This window comes from Cibotium barometz, chromosome 2 (assembly GCF_041138505.1).
Source record: "Cibotium barometz isolate CiBa-2024 chromosome 2, ASM4113850v1, whole genome shotgun sequence".
Taxonomy (NCBI): Eukaryota; Viridiplantae; Streptophyta; class Polypodiopsida; order Cyatheales; family Cibotiaceae; genus Cibotium; species Cibotium barometz.
Window position 1 is genome coordinate 42,207,692 of NC_141047.1, and position 15,423 is coordinate 42,223,114.

Genomic DNA, 15,423 nt, shown 5'->3' on the forward strand with positions numbered 1-15,423 from the left:
GGTTAGGAATGACCACCCCGACAACCTTCACCCAAAATTGGCTCTTGTCTCGATACAGGGGCTAATCACAACTTAATGTCTTTTGACACATGGCTCTCCCTCAGGAGGCCCCCATTAAAAGATACCCCAACCACAGTCACAATAGTGGCCTCGCAAAAGCAGTTTAATGTTTAGGCACAATCACAACCTTATTCCACATTGAAAATAATCCCTTTGAAGGGAAGTTTTATGTGATGCTTACACTGCAAGAACTACGTGTGAGGAAATTCTTCTTGGACAAGGATGGATGGGACACAACCACTGCAACATCAGTTGGGATGCAAGGACTGCCACCCTACAACTAGGCTCTTGCCAGGTTATAGTCCTAATGAAACAGAAGATGAACCCATGCGCTCCGACCACTCATTCCAAGATGATAATCCCCCTCCTCTCCTCACCACTAATATTATACCCTCCAACCAACACCAATCCATGCCACTTAAAAAGAAGCCTCTTCCCTCACTGAATACCCAGTTTCCTCGCATATCCTCACCAATACCCAACTCTGAAGCCCAACCCTATAACCCAAATGCCACCACCATTGGCTAACCCCCCTTGTGAGACTAACCCCACTCACAACACTAACCCTACTAACAAATCTAGCCGACACACACATGGCAAGCAGTCTTGCCAATGGATACCTAAGAAGCTTCTCACGGCCCAATAATATTATGCAGATGCCACTACTCTGTGGATCCCCTGCCGATCCACTTCCCACACTCACACACTAGTAAAACTTGATGGCAACCCCAACCCCATAGCCTTGGTCCCAAACGCTCCCCAAGGCTGAACCATCCTCGCCCACACTCTCAGCCTTGCCCAGTTGACAAATTACCGGTGGATTCCTAATTTGAGTCCCAAAACAACCAAGGTCCCCCCCTGTCATCTTGCAGTTACCAACATTCCAATGGAAGCCCAAAGTGGCCTCCACCACTACTACTGCACATGATAAAGGGAAACAAAAACTTCACAAAGCACCCTTTCCCCTCCAACCGAAGCCCATGGTCCCTAACTGTGATATACCCTCGACTTCGGCTACTCCCCCACCACTCATTATCCGGCTCCCTTGTTGGTGTATGCCCACTCAACCCTTAGCCTCTCCACCCTCAAGTACTCCCTCCTTTGAAGCCTCTAAAATTCCAAAGGATATACCAACCTCTCCACCACCAAATTGGAGCCGTCTTCTCACTTTGGCAAACTAGGCATAGAGTCAGTAGTACAAAACCCGCATTGGGGTACTAGCTACATAGCCCAAGGGTACAAAACCTATTTGTAGGGTGCCCAAAAAAAATGAAAGAAAGAAAGACGGCCGTACCATCTGTCGAAAGACACGCTTGAACCCTTGTGAAGCCAAGTCCGTACCAACCATAAGCCACGGTGGAGAGGACACCCTTCACACCACCTGAAGCCACGTCCGTTCCATCCTATTTTTCACGACCGTTTCCTTGCCAACCAAACGAAGCCACAACCATACCAACCTCAAGCCATGCCCGTACCTTTCTTTGCCATGCCCGTGTCCTTCTTCCTGCAAAACTATAAAAAGGGGCCCCTACATTTCCCTCACTCCTTGCCTTCTACCTAGACAAACTCTTGCCAATTTTTTTCTTGAGCTCTCCCCTTCCCACATCCTATCCTCCACAAATGGACAAGCATTCATACTCCTCCCTCGAGGTCCTCACCCATACCCCACAGAAGAAGAAGCATCCGATAGGGGGCTGCTTTGAGGAATATGCAAGGCACCCCACCCAACTATCCCCTCGGAGACCTTGATGCGCGAGGTCAGTGGAGGCTATGCACACACCATCCATAGCCTTATGAAAAACAATAATAAGGTGGAGCACAATCTCCTATACTATATAGGGCCTTGTCTCATAGAGCTGTCGGACTTGGCCACTATCACCCGCCTGGAGCAAATTGGGCGAAGGGGTCTGCCCACACTAGAACCACCACAAGGCTGAGATTTGTTCAACTGCCTCTATTCTACCAAGACGTAAGGGGAATCCCAAGCCAAATCTTAACATGGTGTATGGAAATATATAATATATAAGGATGGGTGTGTCCTAAGTGGAAGAGACAACATGGCGACCAATGGGGATAAGCACATGTGCAAAAAACTAAGAAGGAAAGGGTATGGGTGAGGTGTGTCCTAAGTGGAAGAGACAACATGGCGACCAAAGGGGATAAGCACATGTGCAAAAAACTAAGAAGGAAAGGGTATGGGTGAACAAAGGAAGCGGGCAACACAACCTTCTGGAAGGAAGCGAGGGTGGTGACGAGATTATGAAGGGAATTGAGAAGATTTTCAAAAAATATAGAGTAGAAAGAGTAGAAAAGAGAGAAGAAAGAAAGTGAGGAGTGTGGAGTGAGGTGAGAGAAGTGACTACAGTGAAGAGACTACCTACACAAGCAGAAGGTCTTACAGTTTTCCAAGGTTGCAAAAGTGAAATTCAGTGTAGCAAAGGTGAAATTGGATATGCTAGAGCAGAGGAAGCGCCGTGGATTAGAGAATCAGATAGGAGGTGGTTTCCCTATGATTTATGTGTGGCGACTCTGTTAGAGACATGACTTAGTCCAATTTTGTTCAATTGTAACTGTTGTCAATCAGGTGAGTGCTGATTTGTGTCTATTTGGGAAGACCTAAAGTTTGTGGTTGTTAATTCATTGTGTAGTGTGAATTCATGGGTGAATTTGATGCTTAGGGAGAGTAGTTACTAGGGTTTGCCTGTGAAGGATCCTCAAGCTTTTAGTGTGTTCTTCTAAACCCAAGTCTTAGGGGTGTTGAGACAAAGTCTTTGTTTTCGTGAAGAGAGCTAAGAGTTCAAGTCTTGAATCTGTTTTGTGATTAATGAGAATTTGTGATATGGAGCTTAATTTGTGTTATTTTGATTGATTTTGTTGAGCTAGAAGAACTATGAATGTATGTATGATGTTCTAGGAGTCAGAGTTGACTTATAGATGAATCAATTATCTTCAGTTGAGAGGATCCAAAGTCAAATAGGAGTCAGCCAATAATCAATTGTGCATCTAGGGGGATCAGATGCTGGTGAGGTAGAAGGGCTGTTATAATCTTTTTGGATTCAAGGGAAATAGTTTTGAGTTAAGTCTGATAATCAGGAGACTAGTAGAAGTTAGCAGTTAGACGGTTGGGTTTGTAGGCTGATTGGTCATTCATAGTGAGTTGCGTGTTGTAGTCAACTGAATGTCTTTAGGGCTGAATTCTTGTGTGGTTTGAGTGTTTAGAGGGTCTAGTGGTGTTAGAAGACTCATAGCTAAGGAATTTTGATCTAGTTGAGTCAGCTATCATTCTTGTCTCACCAGTCAGAAATCAGTTCAGTTAGATCAGTCAGTTTTTGTGTACAGCAAAAGAGTCTAGAGTAGCATAAGGGTTAGGGAGAGTTGAAGGACAAGTAAGATAAAGTTCTTGATTTAGTTAAGGCAGCTGAATCGACTAGGTCTATCTTAGTTACCTGAGGATACAGTTACCTGAGCATAAATTGTATCCTCAGTTACCTGAGGATACAATTTATGCTCTAGGGAAGCAAGGGTGATTTTTGTACTATTTTTCAGGCTACCACAATGCTCTAACACCTTCAATGTGGTTGGGTTGAGCTTAGGTAGTGATTAGGGTATGATATATGTGCATTAGCTACACACCAATCACCTCAATGATGCAAACAATCAACACTTGCAAGTTCCATGCATATGAGCTTCAATAGCCTCAATGTTGCCTGCAAACCTATCTCACTTGCTCAAAAGTTTTCTCAATAGCTTGCCAGTGCATCTCTACTTTTGTCCAATCTAATATATATCAAATACATCACTCCCACAAGGCTCCACAATGCCATACATTTGCACAAGCCTTCTCACGGCTTCCATGGAAAGCTTGAAAAAACATGTTTTCCATATGCTTTGGTCAACCCACTCTTTGCTCAAACTTTATCAAATTGCCTGTGCAATCCACTCTTTGCTCAAACTTTATCAAATTGCCTGCAATCCACTCTTTGCTCAAACTTTATCAAATTACCCACTCAAGGGTGTTTAGCTATTCTTACCCCGATAGGCCTCAAATCTATTGGTTTGGTGTGCTCCACAGATTCTCTTTTCTCCACAACTTCAATGGAAAGCTCCAAAAACCAAAAATTTTCCTCTTGCTTACTCGCTCAAGAAACCCTAATGAGAGCTACCCAAGCTGTGATACCATGAAAAGAAAATAGAAAAGAACATAGAAGACACCTAAACCATACTTGTCGTCATTTTATCCTGGTTGGTCAATCTTGGCACCCCTTTGATATTTCTGCCAACATAGTCCATTGGTGAGGGGCACTAACAATGTTTCTCCTTGCTTGAGTTGTCGCCTCCTCACCTTGATCCGCCCATCATAATTTTCCCCCACTCCCCCGCACAGCTCTAGATCTAGCTTTATGGTCTGCACACCAGGGGATGGGTTCATGTCCTTTTGGCCTAATCCAGCCTCCATAGGTGCTTCCAACTTTGTCATGAAATCAGCTATTTTGTTCTAGTTGGAAGACTGCATGGCTCCTGCTTGTTGTGCGGTGCTCACCAATTTTGCATGCACTATAGTGATGTTTCCTTCCAAGCATTTAGGCTTTTCTATCCCAATTCTTCCTACAGCTTCGATTGCCACTCCTCTTTAGCATTCTTCTCTTGGTTAGCCTAGACTTGGAAATCTAGAATCATCTCATCCTTGGACTATAATTCCTCGACATGATCTCTTCTCAAGGCATCCCTCTGTTATGTTTTCTTCTTGATTTCTGCATTGGCAGTTGTCAATGCTGTATTGAGCTCATTTTTCTAGACCTTCCCCTTGTGACTCTTGTGGGAGTGGTTGTTGCCAACGCTATATTGATACTTATTTTTCTAGACTTTCCCCTTGTGACTCTTGTGGGAGTGGCTACCTCTACCTCTTTCATCAGAGCTTTGATGGTATGGCCATCTTTTTCCTATTGTTGTTTGTACTCTTTAATGATTGCCTCGAGTTCTTCCATCTAAACTCACAATGTTGCTTCATCATTCATTTTCTCTTCAAATTTCTTTGTGGCTGCCCATGCATGTTCCCTTAGCTCATTTGCGGGGGAATCTAGTCAATTGTTGAGCCGGTCCACACATTAGTATTTCCTTGCCCTTACCTTCTACTTCTATTGCTACTTTCTTTCCTTCTCCATCTCCTTTCAAGGCTACTAACTTCCTTTTCCATACCTCCACTTCATGGCGTAGCTCATCATTTTCTTTTTGTAGTTCTTCGGACTCCTTATTTCCATGCTGATGTCTCATGCTTCCTTTTCAACTCCACTCAAGGCTGGGACATCCAAAGCCAGAATCACATCCTGATTCTGTAGCTAGATCCAGTTGCCCTAATCCTCCATCGAGTTCTTGCCTCCTCCCTTATGTGGAATTATCTATTTGTAGTAGGTGTGGTTGCTTCCATCACTAATTTCAATTTCTCCAAATATGCTCCCCACACCTCCTTGAGGTCTTCCAGTGCGTGTGTCTCCCATTGTTCCATTCTCTCCACCTCCGGATCATAGACTTCTAGACACTCTTTGGAATCCAGTCGCACTTCTGTCTTCAACAATTCTATTTTGTCTTTGTCTGCCCTATTTTGGACATCTGTTATTATCTTCAGGTGCTCCTCCCTGAGCTGCGCGACATGTGCCTCAATACTTGTCGCTCTATGGCTCTGATCAGCTCCTCCTACATGCGATGGGCTTCTTGGTCCTGTCTAGCCATGTTTCTTTTTAATGCTTCCACTTCCTGTCCTAGCCCTCTTCTGGCCTCTTGGAGCTCCGTTAACTGCCTTTTTAGGCTCTCCACCTGGTTGGCTTCTGCTCTCCTCCTGTATAGTGCTCCTTGTAGTGGTTCTTGCTAGCTCCTCAATTCTTGTAGTGTGCCTTTGTGCTGTGAGCACATGCCACATTTTTTTTCGTGATGATTTTTTATAGTTTGGACATTTCTTTAAGGCCTTATGTCATGCATTTCTATAGGTAGTTTAGTGATCCCTACACCGAGTTCATTTCTATGGTTTCTAAAAAATTGGACAGGCTGTACCATTGGGGCTAGGTTGGGTATGGTGGATCCCGTTAAGGGAGCTGCATTTTCAGTTGTAGTGTGCAGTGGATTCTAGCACAGTGAGGCCCATCAATGGTAGTTTTGACGATGGGTTAACATTTCTTGTTTGGAGGTTTCCTACTACTATTGTTGAGTCTCTAGATCAGTAGCACGGTTCAGAGGTTTCCTGCTACGATTACTCTAGTATCTGGGTCGTCACTCAGTAGCATGGTTCGGAGGTTTCTTGCTTCTACTATTGCTCTAGTCTCTAGGTCAGTAGCACGGATCGGCCTAGTGTAGCAAGATCCTTCCATTTGTTGACTACTGCTGGGCACCTCCATTCCTCCACTAGAACCTTCTTAAAGGATCTTTCCCTTTTCGGTGCTGACCTTCCTTTCCCCAAACTCAAAAATTCTTTTCTTGCCTTTCCCGGTGATGGTTCCAGGATCTTCTCACAAGACTTAGTGATTTTAAGTTTCCCAGGGGCGTGGTCCTTTGTGCTTTCCACCTTTTCTCTTTCTGCTCCTGCTTGAACTCTTCCTTTGAATAGGGCCTCAAGATACAGCCCGATCTTGGTTTTGGTATTCGGCCTTGTGAGCTTGCCGATCTATTCTTTTGAGGTTATGGGTAGAGAACTTCCGCCCATGCCACACCTGTATGCCAACCTCTACAGATTTCACCATCCTGAAAGTTTTCCTAGACATGCAATAGGGTTTGTGTGTGAGATTGATCATCTCTACTACAAACCTCATCTACTTTTTTCTGTTCTCATCATAATTTGCCCGATTATCTTGTACTCCTTAGCCTTGCCTTCCAACGGGTCAAACTCCACGATGAGATCTTTGTCTTCTATTGGCTTGATTCTCCCTCCCTATCAGCAAGCAAAATACTTCTGATACATACATGGGTGTAAACTCCTCCTCTCCCCTGAGGAGGGCACTATGATGACGTTGGAGCATTAAAACTACTCCATCTGTTCTCTTACCTTGAAATTGTGCTATAACTCTTCCCAAGCACCTTTGCAAATTCCTTCAAGCCTATCTTCTCCGGTGATTCCTTCAAGCCCATCTTCTCCAGCAATTTTGCATGCTTATCTACTTCTTTGTACAAGGTGGATGAAGAATCACACATAATGCCTAAGTGATTTAACCTCTCACCATGAGGATGGCTATTAAGCTTGCCACATGAGCCCTAGACCATGAGTGGCTATCTCCAAGAAAGGAGACGAGTACATGTAGATGTCAAAAAGGTCAAAAAGGTTCAAAAAGGCACAATGATGGTCCCTAAGTCCCCTTTTATACTTGAGCTTATGACCAAGGTCCTAAACCTAATCTAAAGGTATTGCTTCATTATAAACCATCCCCTCCTATATTGATTTTGTCCTCGAAATTAAAGGGTGGTAGTGCACCAAGAAGTACTCTCGTCGATGATGAGGAAAGGATGAAGTACTCCTGTCCATGATAAGGCTATCTATGCAACTGCCTAGATCAAAAGGGAATCCAAGGCATGTAAAATCCAAGGAAATGGTCCCACAATAATCTAGTGCAAGTGGAGAGGATAAGGAACCACCATCGATGATGAAGCTAGTCGAGTATCCTCGAGGATCAAAAGGATATGTATGGTATACACCCCAAACCGTTGAAGCCGAAATGGTAGTAGCTTGTGTGTCGAAAGGAAAGCTCAACTCCGAAGCCGAAGTAATGGTAGTTCGTGGATCAAAAGGAAAGCTCTACTCTGAAGCCAACGTAATGGTAGCTCCTAAATCAAAAGGAAAACTCAACTCCAAAGAAATAGTAGCTCCAAGGTCGAAAGGAAAACTTGTAAGCCCATCCTCAGACTACAATGTGAATCTGGCACAAAAGGTATCCACAAAGAAGCTCAAAACTCCTAGCCAAAATGTCAAATTGTCCTAGCACAAAAAAACCATTGTGTAGGCCAAGACTAAAGATATGTCGTCAATGCATCTGAATGTTGAGCCACATATCCAAAAACTATGCTCCTCAAGTGGCAAAGAATGCATCCAAAGGAAAATGTCTTGGCTTCTAAGAACATAGGCTCGTGTCAACATCCGCCAGAAGCTAAAAGAACATATCTTATGTCAGCATCATGCAAGGGTAAGAGTGAACCAATGTCGTCATCCCATGTAGCATCACTCAAAATGTCAAAGACATGATCCCTTAGGAGTTTTTTGAAGAATCTTGGGGAATTGGCTGCTAGTTGTGGGAGGAGCCGGTGATGAACTATATGCAACAAGGATCTCTCTTACACCGAGATGGGGTGTAAAGAAGGTTGCAAGAGTGAACCGGCTCGCCAAGTGTTGAAGGAGAGTTGAGCACCACCGAGAGAGCTCGTTCATGAGAGGCCCATGTGTAGGTGAGCTACAGAGATAAGTGATTAGTCGTATGTGTATGTAAAGCTTGTAAAGAGTCACTTTATACAGAGAGCTCAACTATGGAATATTGTTTTTAATCATAAGGAGACCTAGCTGGGGGATAGCACACAAGTGGAGAGCCTCTACTGATAGTCATGCTCACTACTGTGAAGCTTACAAGAGTTGCCACTGTTGTGAACCCAACATGGATGCCATGATACTAAAGAGAAGAAGTCACTTTAGGTTGTTTGGTAGTTTTTTTTATCACAAGGCTTGTTAGTGTTGGCTCAGAATCACATTGATAAGCATCATGTTCTCTATGAGTCTTGTGGCTATTATAGAGAGATCTTTATAGATTCATATGGGTGTATATAGAAGTGATATCATTAAACATCTCTTTTAGAAGTGGGAGACATTTTGATGTATTTATAAGCCAATGTGATGAGTGCTATGTGTAAGCCTTATGTATTCAATTTTATGGGAAGCTTGGTGATTGAAGTAGTTCTGACAATATAGATATTGCCCTAGCTTGTACTTATGGAGATGTTGAATTGAGTATCCCATCTTTTTTCACAATGATGTAATCAATAGGTTGGAGATGAGTTTGTTTGATTATCATTGGAAACGGATTTCATTCATAATTGTGTTTGATTAGCACTTCCTCTTCAAAAAATGGGTGTGAAGCACTCAATTAAAGCAGCTTGCAAGTGATGGTCCTCAAGCCATCATGTGTGTTACTATTCTTTTGACTACTTGTCTTCTAGCTCTTCTTTTAGCATTATTACCTTAACTCTCGCCCAAAGTGTTAATCTATTCGCTTTGATCTATTTGATCCAATTTAGGGTCGTGACACTCGTATACTTTAATGATCCCTCTCGATTGCCAATAGCTTACCCTTGTTACACTGTTATGGCTTCATAGAGGAATAACATACCCCATGCGCGCGCGCACACACACATATATATATATTTATATATATATAGAGAGAGAGAAGGCTTAGGAAGAAGGGAAACACCGGCAATCAGGAAGTGTAGATTGAGGGTGTTTATAGACTGAAGCGTGGGCCGTCCATGGGGAGATCTGAGTAGCACCAGGTAAATACACGAGGTGTTGTCCAGCTTTCAACCATCTGAAACGGAATTGGATCCCAACCTTGCTGGTGTCCGGGCACAATCAAACGTCCGCAGCGATTAAAAACACGAGTGTGCACGACTGTAGGTAACTGAGAAGGCTGAAGGTCATTGAAGCTTTCGCGAGATGTGAGGAAGCTATGAAGAGTCAAAGTTCCCTTCTCTCTCTGTTCCTCCTCTTCATCGGCATCTGGAGCTCATCTTGTACCTTATCCCCAGGTACAGTTTCTCGGCATTTTCCCAAGTTTGTGCAGGGAAAAAAGTAAAAACAGAAGTTGTTGCACTCGAACGGACTAGAGAAAATTTGGAACCTTTTCCAGCTTTTATATTGCTAAGGTCGATAAAAAATTCAAGTAATTACTTTGTATAACTGTATTGGGTGTTAAAAAAACCAAGAAATCCATGTTTTGGGTACCGTTTTCAGCCTTTAAGTTGCTGAATTGACGAAGAGATCAAATTACTTTGATGATAGTCGAGAGGAAATTATTCTGGCTTAAGACCCTAGAGACCAAGGTCAATTCCAGGTTAAGAGATTTGACATCATGAATCTTAATAAACCTGAAGGCAGAAAGAGCCTTCCAATTGCATGCATTCTTGTTGATCCAAACCTTTAGACTTCTCCTTAACATACACACCTATGTATGCATGTATTTATGAATGAGTGATACGTATGTAGTATTTCTACATGTATGTATGTTACACATGCACACCTAGCATAAGTATTCAACTAGTTGATGATTATATCATGGTTTTGGAGTTCTGGGCAACTCTGCTGTGTCTCTAATCATCATAGCAATACATATATCTATGTGCATGCTAAAACTGCGAGTGATGAATAAGAATTTTTTTCTGGTGACAGTAGGGCTTGTTTTTACACTCAGCACCATCCGTGTTGTCCGCATGGCCAAAAGGAATCACTTAACACAAGCGTGGTGCTGGTTCTGCAGATGAAGAAAGCCATGTCTGTATCTCTCAAGGGGGCCATTTCCCTCGATTTTCTTTAGAGGGGCAACCGCCAAGGAAATCGATCAAGGGACCGGATGATCTGACACTGTGCAGAATATATCGCAAAAAGACATGCTGTACGGCAGCTCAAACACACCCTGCATTGGTTGCAATCAGGAAGTTGGCTTCAAATGGAGAAGGCAGGGAGGATTGCTTAAGGTTTTGGGAAGCAATGGAATGTGCCCTTTGTGACCCTCAGGTGGGGGTGAGGCGAGGCCCACCTGCCTTGTGTAATTCGTTTTGTGAGTTGTGTCTGGACGCTTGCAGAAATGCCTTTTTTTCCTTCAATTCGATAACCCAGGTAAAGTGGAAACTTCAACAGCCTTAGATGTGTCCGAACAACGATTTGTTCAGCCTGCATGTCAATCCTGTTAATGATGCTGTTTTGCAGGTTCTACAACCATGTGGTCCTAAGGATACAATTTGTGCCCGGGCAAGTGAATGGGCGGTTAATGGTTCTCAATTTTGTGAGCTCGCCGGTTTTGCGGTGCCCAGCGCAAAGAACGTTGTTGAACCAGTTTGTTTTGATGGGAAGCCGAGCCTGGACACAGATGTAGCAGCTAGTAGAAAATCTGGGAAGAAGGGAACTTATACAAAACAGCAGTCAACCCACAATATGGTACAAAACCTTATCATGCGAATGAACAGAGGTGACGTAATAGCATGGGCTGTCGGTGGGCTTGTGTTGACAGCAGGAGTCATATTGATGAGGTGAGCTATGGTCAAACCATGATACCCCTTAGCATATTCACAAATGCACGTGCACGCATGTATGCATGTATGCATGCATGTGTGTCTCTATGTAATAGCCTTTGTTCTGTCTACTTTTCATCTCAAACTAAAACAAGGCTTATCACTCAGAACATGCTCTAAATCCGTCAAGAAGATCAACATTACCAACTTTGTAGCTCATTACTATGTTGAGTTTATAAAAATTAAGTTATATACTATTGCTTAGGTGAAGGCATTAGGCTTTCAAGTTTGAAGTTGATTGACACTGCTTGGGGGTTCTCTTGGTTGTGAGAATGACAAAAAGGGGCTTTGTGATTTTATGAGGATGACTATGAGATTTGAAGGGTTTTAGAGATGGTTCAAGGGACACTATGTAAGGCTTGATATCAACGATGACAACAAAGCCATTGTTCTCTTTTCAAACTTTGAAGCTCTCCTCAATCGATTATAAAAAGGATAGAAGAGAAAGAAGTGTTGAAAGTGAGCTCAAATGGGTCGAGCAAGCTGTTGGAGAGCCAGTGATGGAGGTGTCATGGAAGGTACAAGCTTCTCTGCAGCTCCATGAAGGCATTCATGGTCTGCGTAACTACTTTGCAAGAGCTTTGAATCATATTCATAAGACAAGAACGAGGGTAGCTATACATATGTCATGTGCATCACCTGTGTGAGAGCCACGGGGAATTGGTCAGCAGGCTGAAGGACAAGATTACAGACAAGATAGGCACCATTCAAAAGGCCCAGGAGCTGTCTGGACACCCCAAGGCCAAGTGCCTGTGTGGAGCTATTGGCTAGTCAGAAAGTGCCGACCAGCATGACAGCCAACTGACCAGCCTTAGACCAGCTGAGCAATCCTACAGATGCATATAAATAGGTGGCTGAGGGGCAGATGAGAGTATTCAGGGCCGTATCTGCTATGTCAAAGGCATGTGCATCAGTGGAAGTGCCTGGATCAGCAAAAAGGCAGTGCAGATTTCAGCCGGGCACAAGTATTGGGACAAGAGTAACCTTTTGTACATGCACATAGCTTAACACTAGCATGATAGCAGTTTGGATGCGATTCTAGATCCAAGTTCAACATTGTATATATATATTCATATTTTGGCAATATATATAATATAATAGAGCACGTGCTTTCTTTGGTCTTCTTGTGTAAATGTAGCATAAAGTGTTTAGCATTAATCATTGTTTTTATTAGCGTAAATCTAGCATGCGCGAGGTCGCCTAGGGCAGCCCACATGTGCGTTAGTTGTTGCAGGTAATTTTAGGTCATGCATAACGGTTCGTTGCATGCAGTAGAGTCACCTGCATAGGTTTGTGTTAGTCTGGAGATTGTTACATTCTAGGTCTAAGTACTCCAGTTAGAAACTTGGGTGCAGATAATCAAGACTTTTATTTCTGGCATGCACGAGTCTGAGGTCCAGATGATGGTGCCATTTGATTTATGGCCATTAAAGGCAACACTATTGCCCGAGTTATGTTGTACATTGAAAATTATGAAAAGGTGTGTTTCCGAGATTCGATAGTGCCACAAGGGTAACAGGCAGGCACGGAGCTCCCCCCATAGCTTGCCTGTCGCCCCTCCCCCCGTTCGCTGTCACGTGCATCCCTCCCATCCCCAGTGCAGTCTGGGCATCCCCCCCTGCTGTCATCTGCCCTCCTGCTTCTGCCTAAGCTCCCTTCTGCCCTGCTGTGCATGCCTGCCCCTGCCTTCCTGCCTCCCGTGCACCCCCTGCCCTCCTGCCCCGCCTGCCCCCTTTTCAGCCTGTCGGTTTGCCCTGTCTGAAAATGGCATTTGCCCAGCCCTAAAAAGGGGATTTTATCTGGACTTTTCTGGATTTATTAGATTTTCCTTCTTTTTGTGTCTTTGCTGCTGGCCGACTAGCAGTCCCACAGACGCCTCATCACTTCACCACTCGTACCGCCGACGCATACACCATACCTGCTTTATCATCATCGCTTGTCAGCCTCAGCACATCGGCGTTTACTACTGGCCACACCTTGGGACAGCAGCCCTCTCTGCTGCATCCAGTTCTTCAGCATTTCATATCAGTTCATGGGACAGCAGCCCTCTCTGCTACATAGAGCACTCCATCGTTTCATATCTGCTCATGGGACAGCAGCCCTCTCTGCTACAGTAGAGCATATCAGTGTTTTACATCTTGCTGCACTTTGGGACGGCAGCCCTCTCTCTGCTGCATCACACCATCGGGACGGCAGTCCACTCTCTGCTTATCTTCACCATCGACACCACTCGGGACGGCAGCCCTTTCTGCTCCTTACCATCACTCAGGTTTTGCAGCAACCTTGTCACCAAAGCTTGCACCACCACCACTTGGGACGGCAGCCCTCTTTGCTCCTCACCACCCTTCAAGTCTTGCAGCACCCTTGTCACTAGAGCTTGCACCACTACACCACTCAGGACGGTAGCCCTCTCTACTCTTCATCTACCACCTCAGGTACCGTAGCACCCTTGTCACCTTGTCACCAGAGCCTGCATCACCTCATCTTCCACTACCACTACCACCTCGTATCCACCGACGCAAGCCTTCGACACCGACCACCTCACGGAGTGCCTTTGCCTCACATCAATGCGTGACTTTGTCACCGACCGTGCTTCAGCTCCGACATCGTCTTTGCTTCTGCACTAGTCTTACTACTCAGAGTCACCTCACATTAGAGGGCTCTTGTACATATATATGTTCACTCACCATTTTATGTAGACTGAGCCCTGTCCTCTTTAGTCTCTCCTTCGACAAGGTTTTTTAAAGCTTCCGTGTAGTTTGTTTCTTCAGCGATGAGCATTGGTGCTTTTTGGTCTTCACCCCATCTTGAGGACTCCATGGCAACCGCTCCATCATCCCCGACCGAGGCTGCCGTCCCTTGCCTATATCGTTTTCTGAAGCAGATCTCCAGCTCCCTCACATCAACAGTCGCCTCCCTAGAGGCCTCCACCTTGGTTTGCAAGATTGTGTGTTAGAATACACTCAATGCCCGCCTTTTTGCAAGATTGTGTATTAGTATACACCTAATGCCCGCCTTTCACATCGATGTATCTCACATCGATGTTTGGTGCACATTTGTAAAGACCCCCATTATGAGGAGAAGCCATTGGTGCACATGTCTTTGGTGGGAACCTCGGCTTAGACGCCAATGGGGTTGTTATTGTGACTATGATGGTTAGGAGATGGTCAAGGATTCGAGTGGAGCCCCGGCTCGGGGGTCCCAAGGTGGCTAGCAGCCCTCGGCCCAACGATATGGTTCATTATTAGTGGGCGGTGGTTGGTTGGCTATGTTTTGAGGATGGTGAGCGTGTCAATGCCACGTAATTGCCTGCGTTGCATACGTGTCTACCACATAACTTGTAGCACTATATATGGACACAGTTATCACAAGCTAAGACATCCAATGCTTGTGAGTATCCACTCCCCATCCAGAGTCTGTCTAGATCGCTATCTAAGCTCTACCGCCACAGGTGGATAGCACCATCATGCACTTTGTTTTACTATCAATCTTTCTACTGTGATATATTCTTATATGGTATGAGAGTATAGGTGCTTTTAGTAGACATAGTGCATAAAGTTTAGTCTTTCTTTGCATAGAATACTAGAAGTGATGGCTTCTACCTCGGTTGGTGTTGTTGCATCGGTCTTCCGCATTCGTCCATCAACCTTCATGGAAGGCAAGCTTTATGGGACAAACTACACTTTTTGGAAATTCAAAATCAACGCCATTCTAGACTCTTGTGAGCTTTTAGAAACTATTCTGGGAACGGATGCAGAACTAGTGGGAATCCCGAACACCAACAACATCGTGAACACACTTCAACCAAATGCTACACTTCTTCGGGTATGGAAGAGGCGCAATGATGGTGCATTTTGTGCCATCGTCACCAGCGTAAGTGATTCTATTCTTACTTTGATTCAACACATAACTAATGTATCGAAGGTCTGGACCATGTCGAGGAATCAGTATGAGATCTAGAGTCAGACCAGGTCTTAGAATCTAGAGAATCAGCTTGCTATTGAGAAATTCGTTGAAGGAGCTCTTGAAGCAATCATCACGCACATCAAAAATCTGCGG

The 15,423-nt window shown here is 44.4% G+C and overlaps 1 protein-coding gene across 1 annotated transcript in view; it reads left to right on the forward strand.

Moving 5' to 3' along the window:
* Positions 1 to 9,507: 9,507 nt before the first annotated feature.
* LOC147641092 (folate receptor family protein) overlaps positions 9,508 to 15,423 on the forward strand; it is a 43,037-nt gene continuing 37,121 nt past the window's right edge. Inside the window, exons 1-4 of the mRNA XM_086817981.1 lie at positions 9,508 to 9,570; positions 9,695 to 9,825; positions 10,554 to 10,912; positions 11,003 to 11,322. Coding sequence (XP_086674107.1) covers positions 9,747 to 9,825; positions 10,554 to 10,912; positions 11,003 to 11,322 — 758 coding nt within the window. The 5' untranslated portion in view covers positions 9,508 to 9,570; positions 9,695 to 9,746. The remainder of the gene's footprint in view (positions 9,571 to 9,694; positions 9,826 to 10,553; positions 10,913 to 11,002; positions 11,323 to 15,423) is intronic.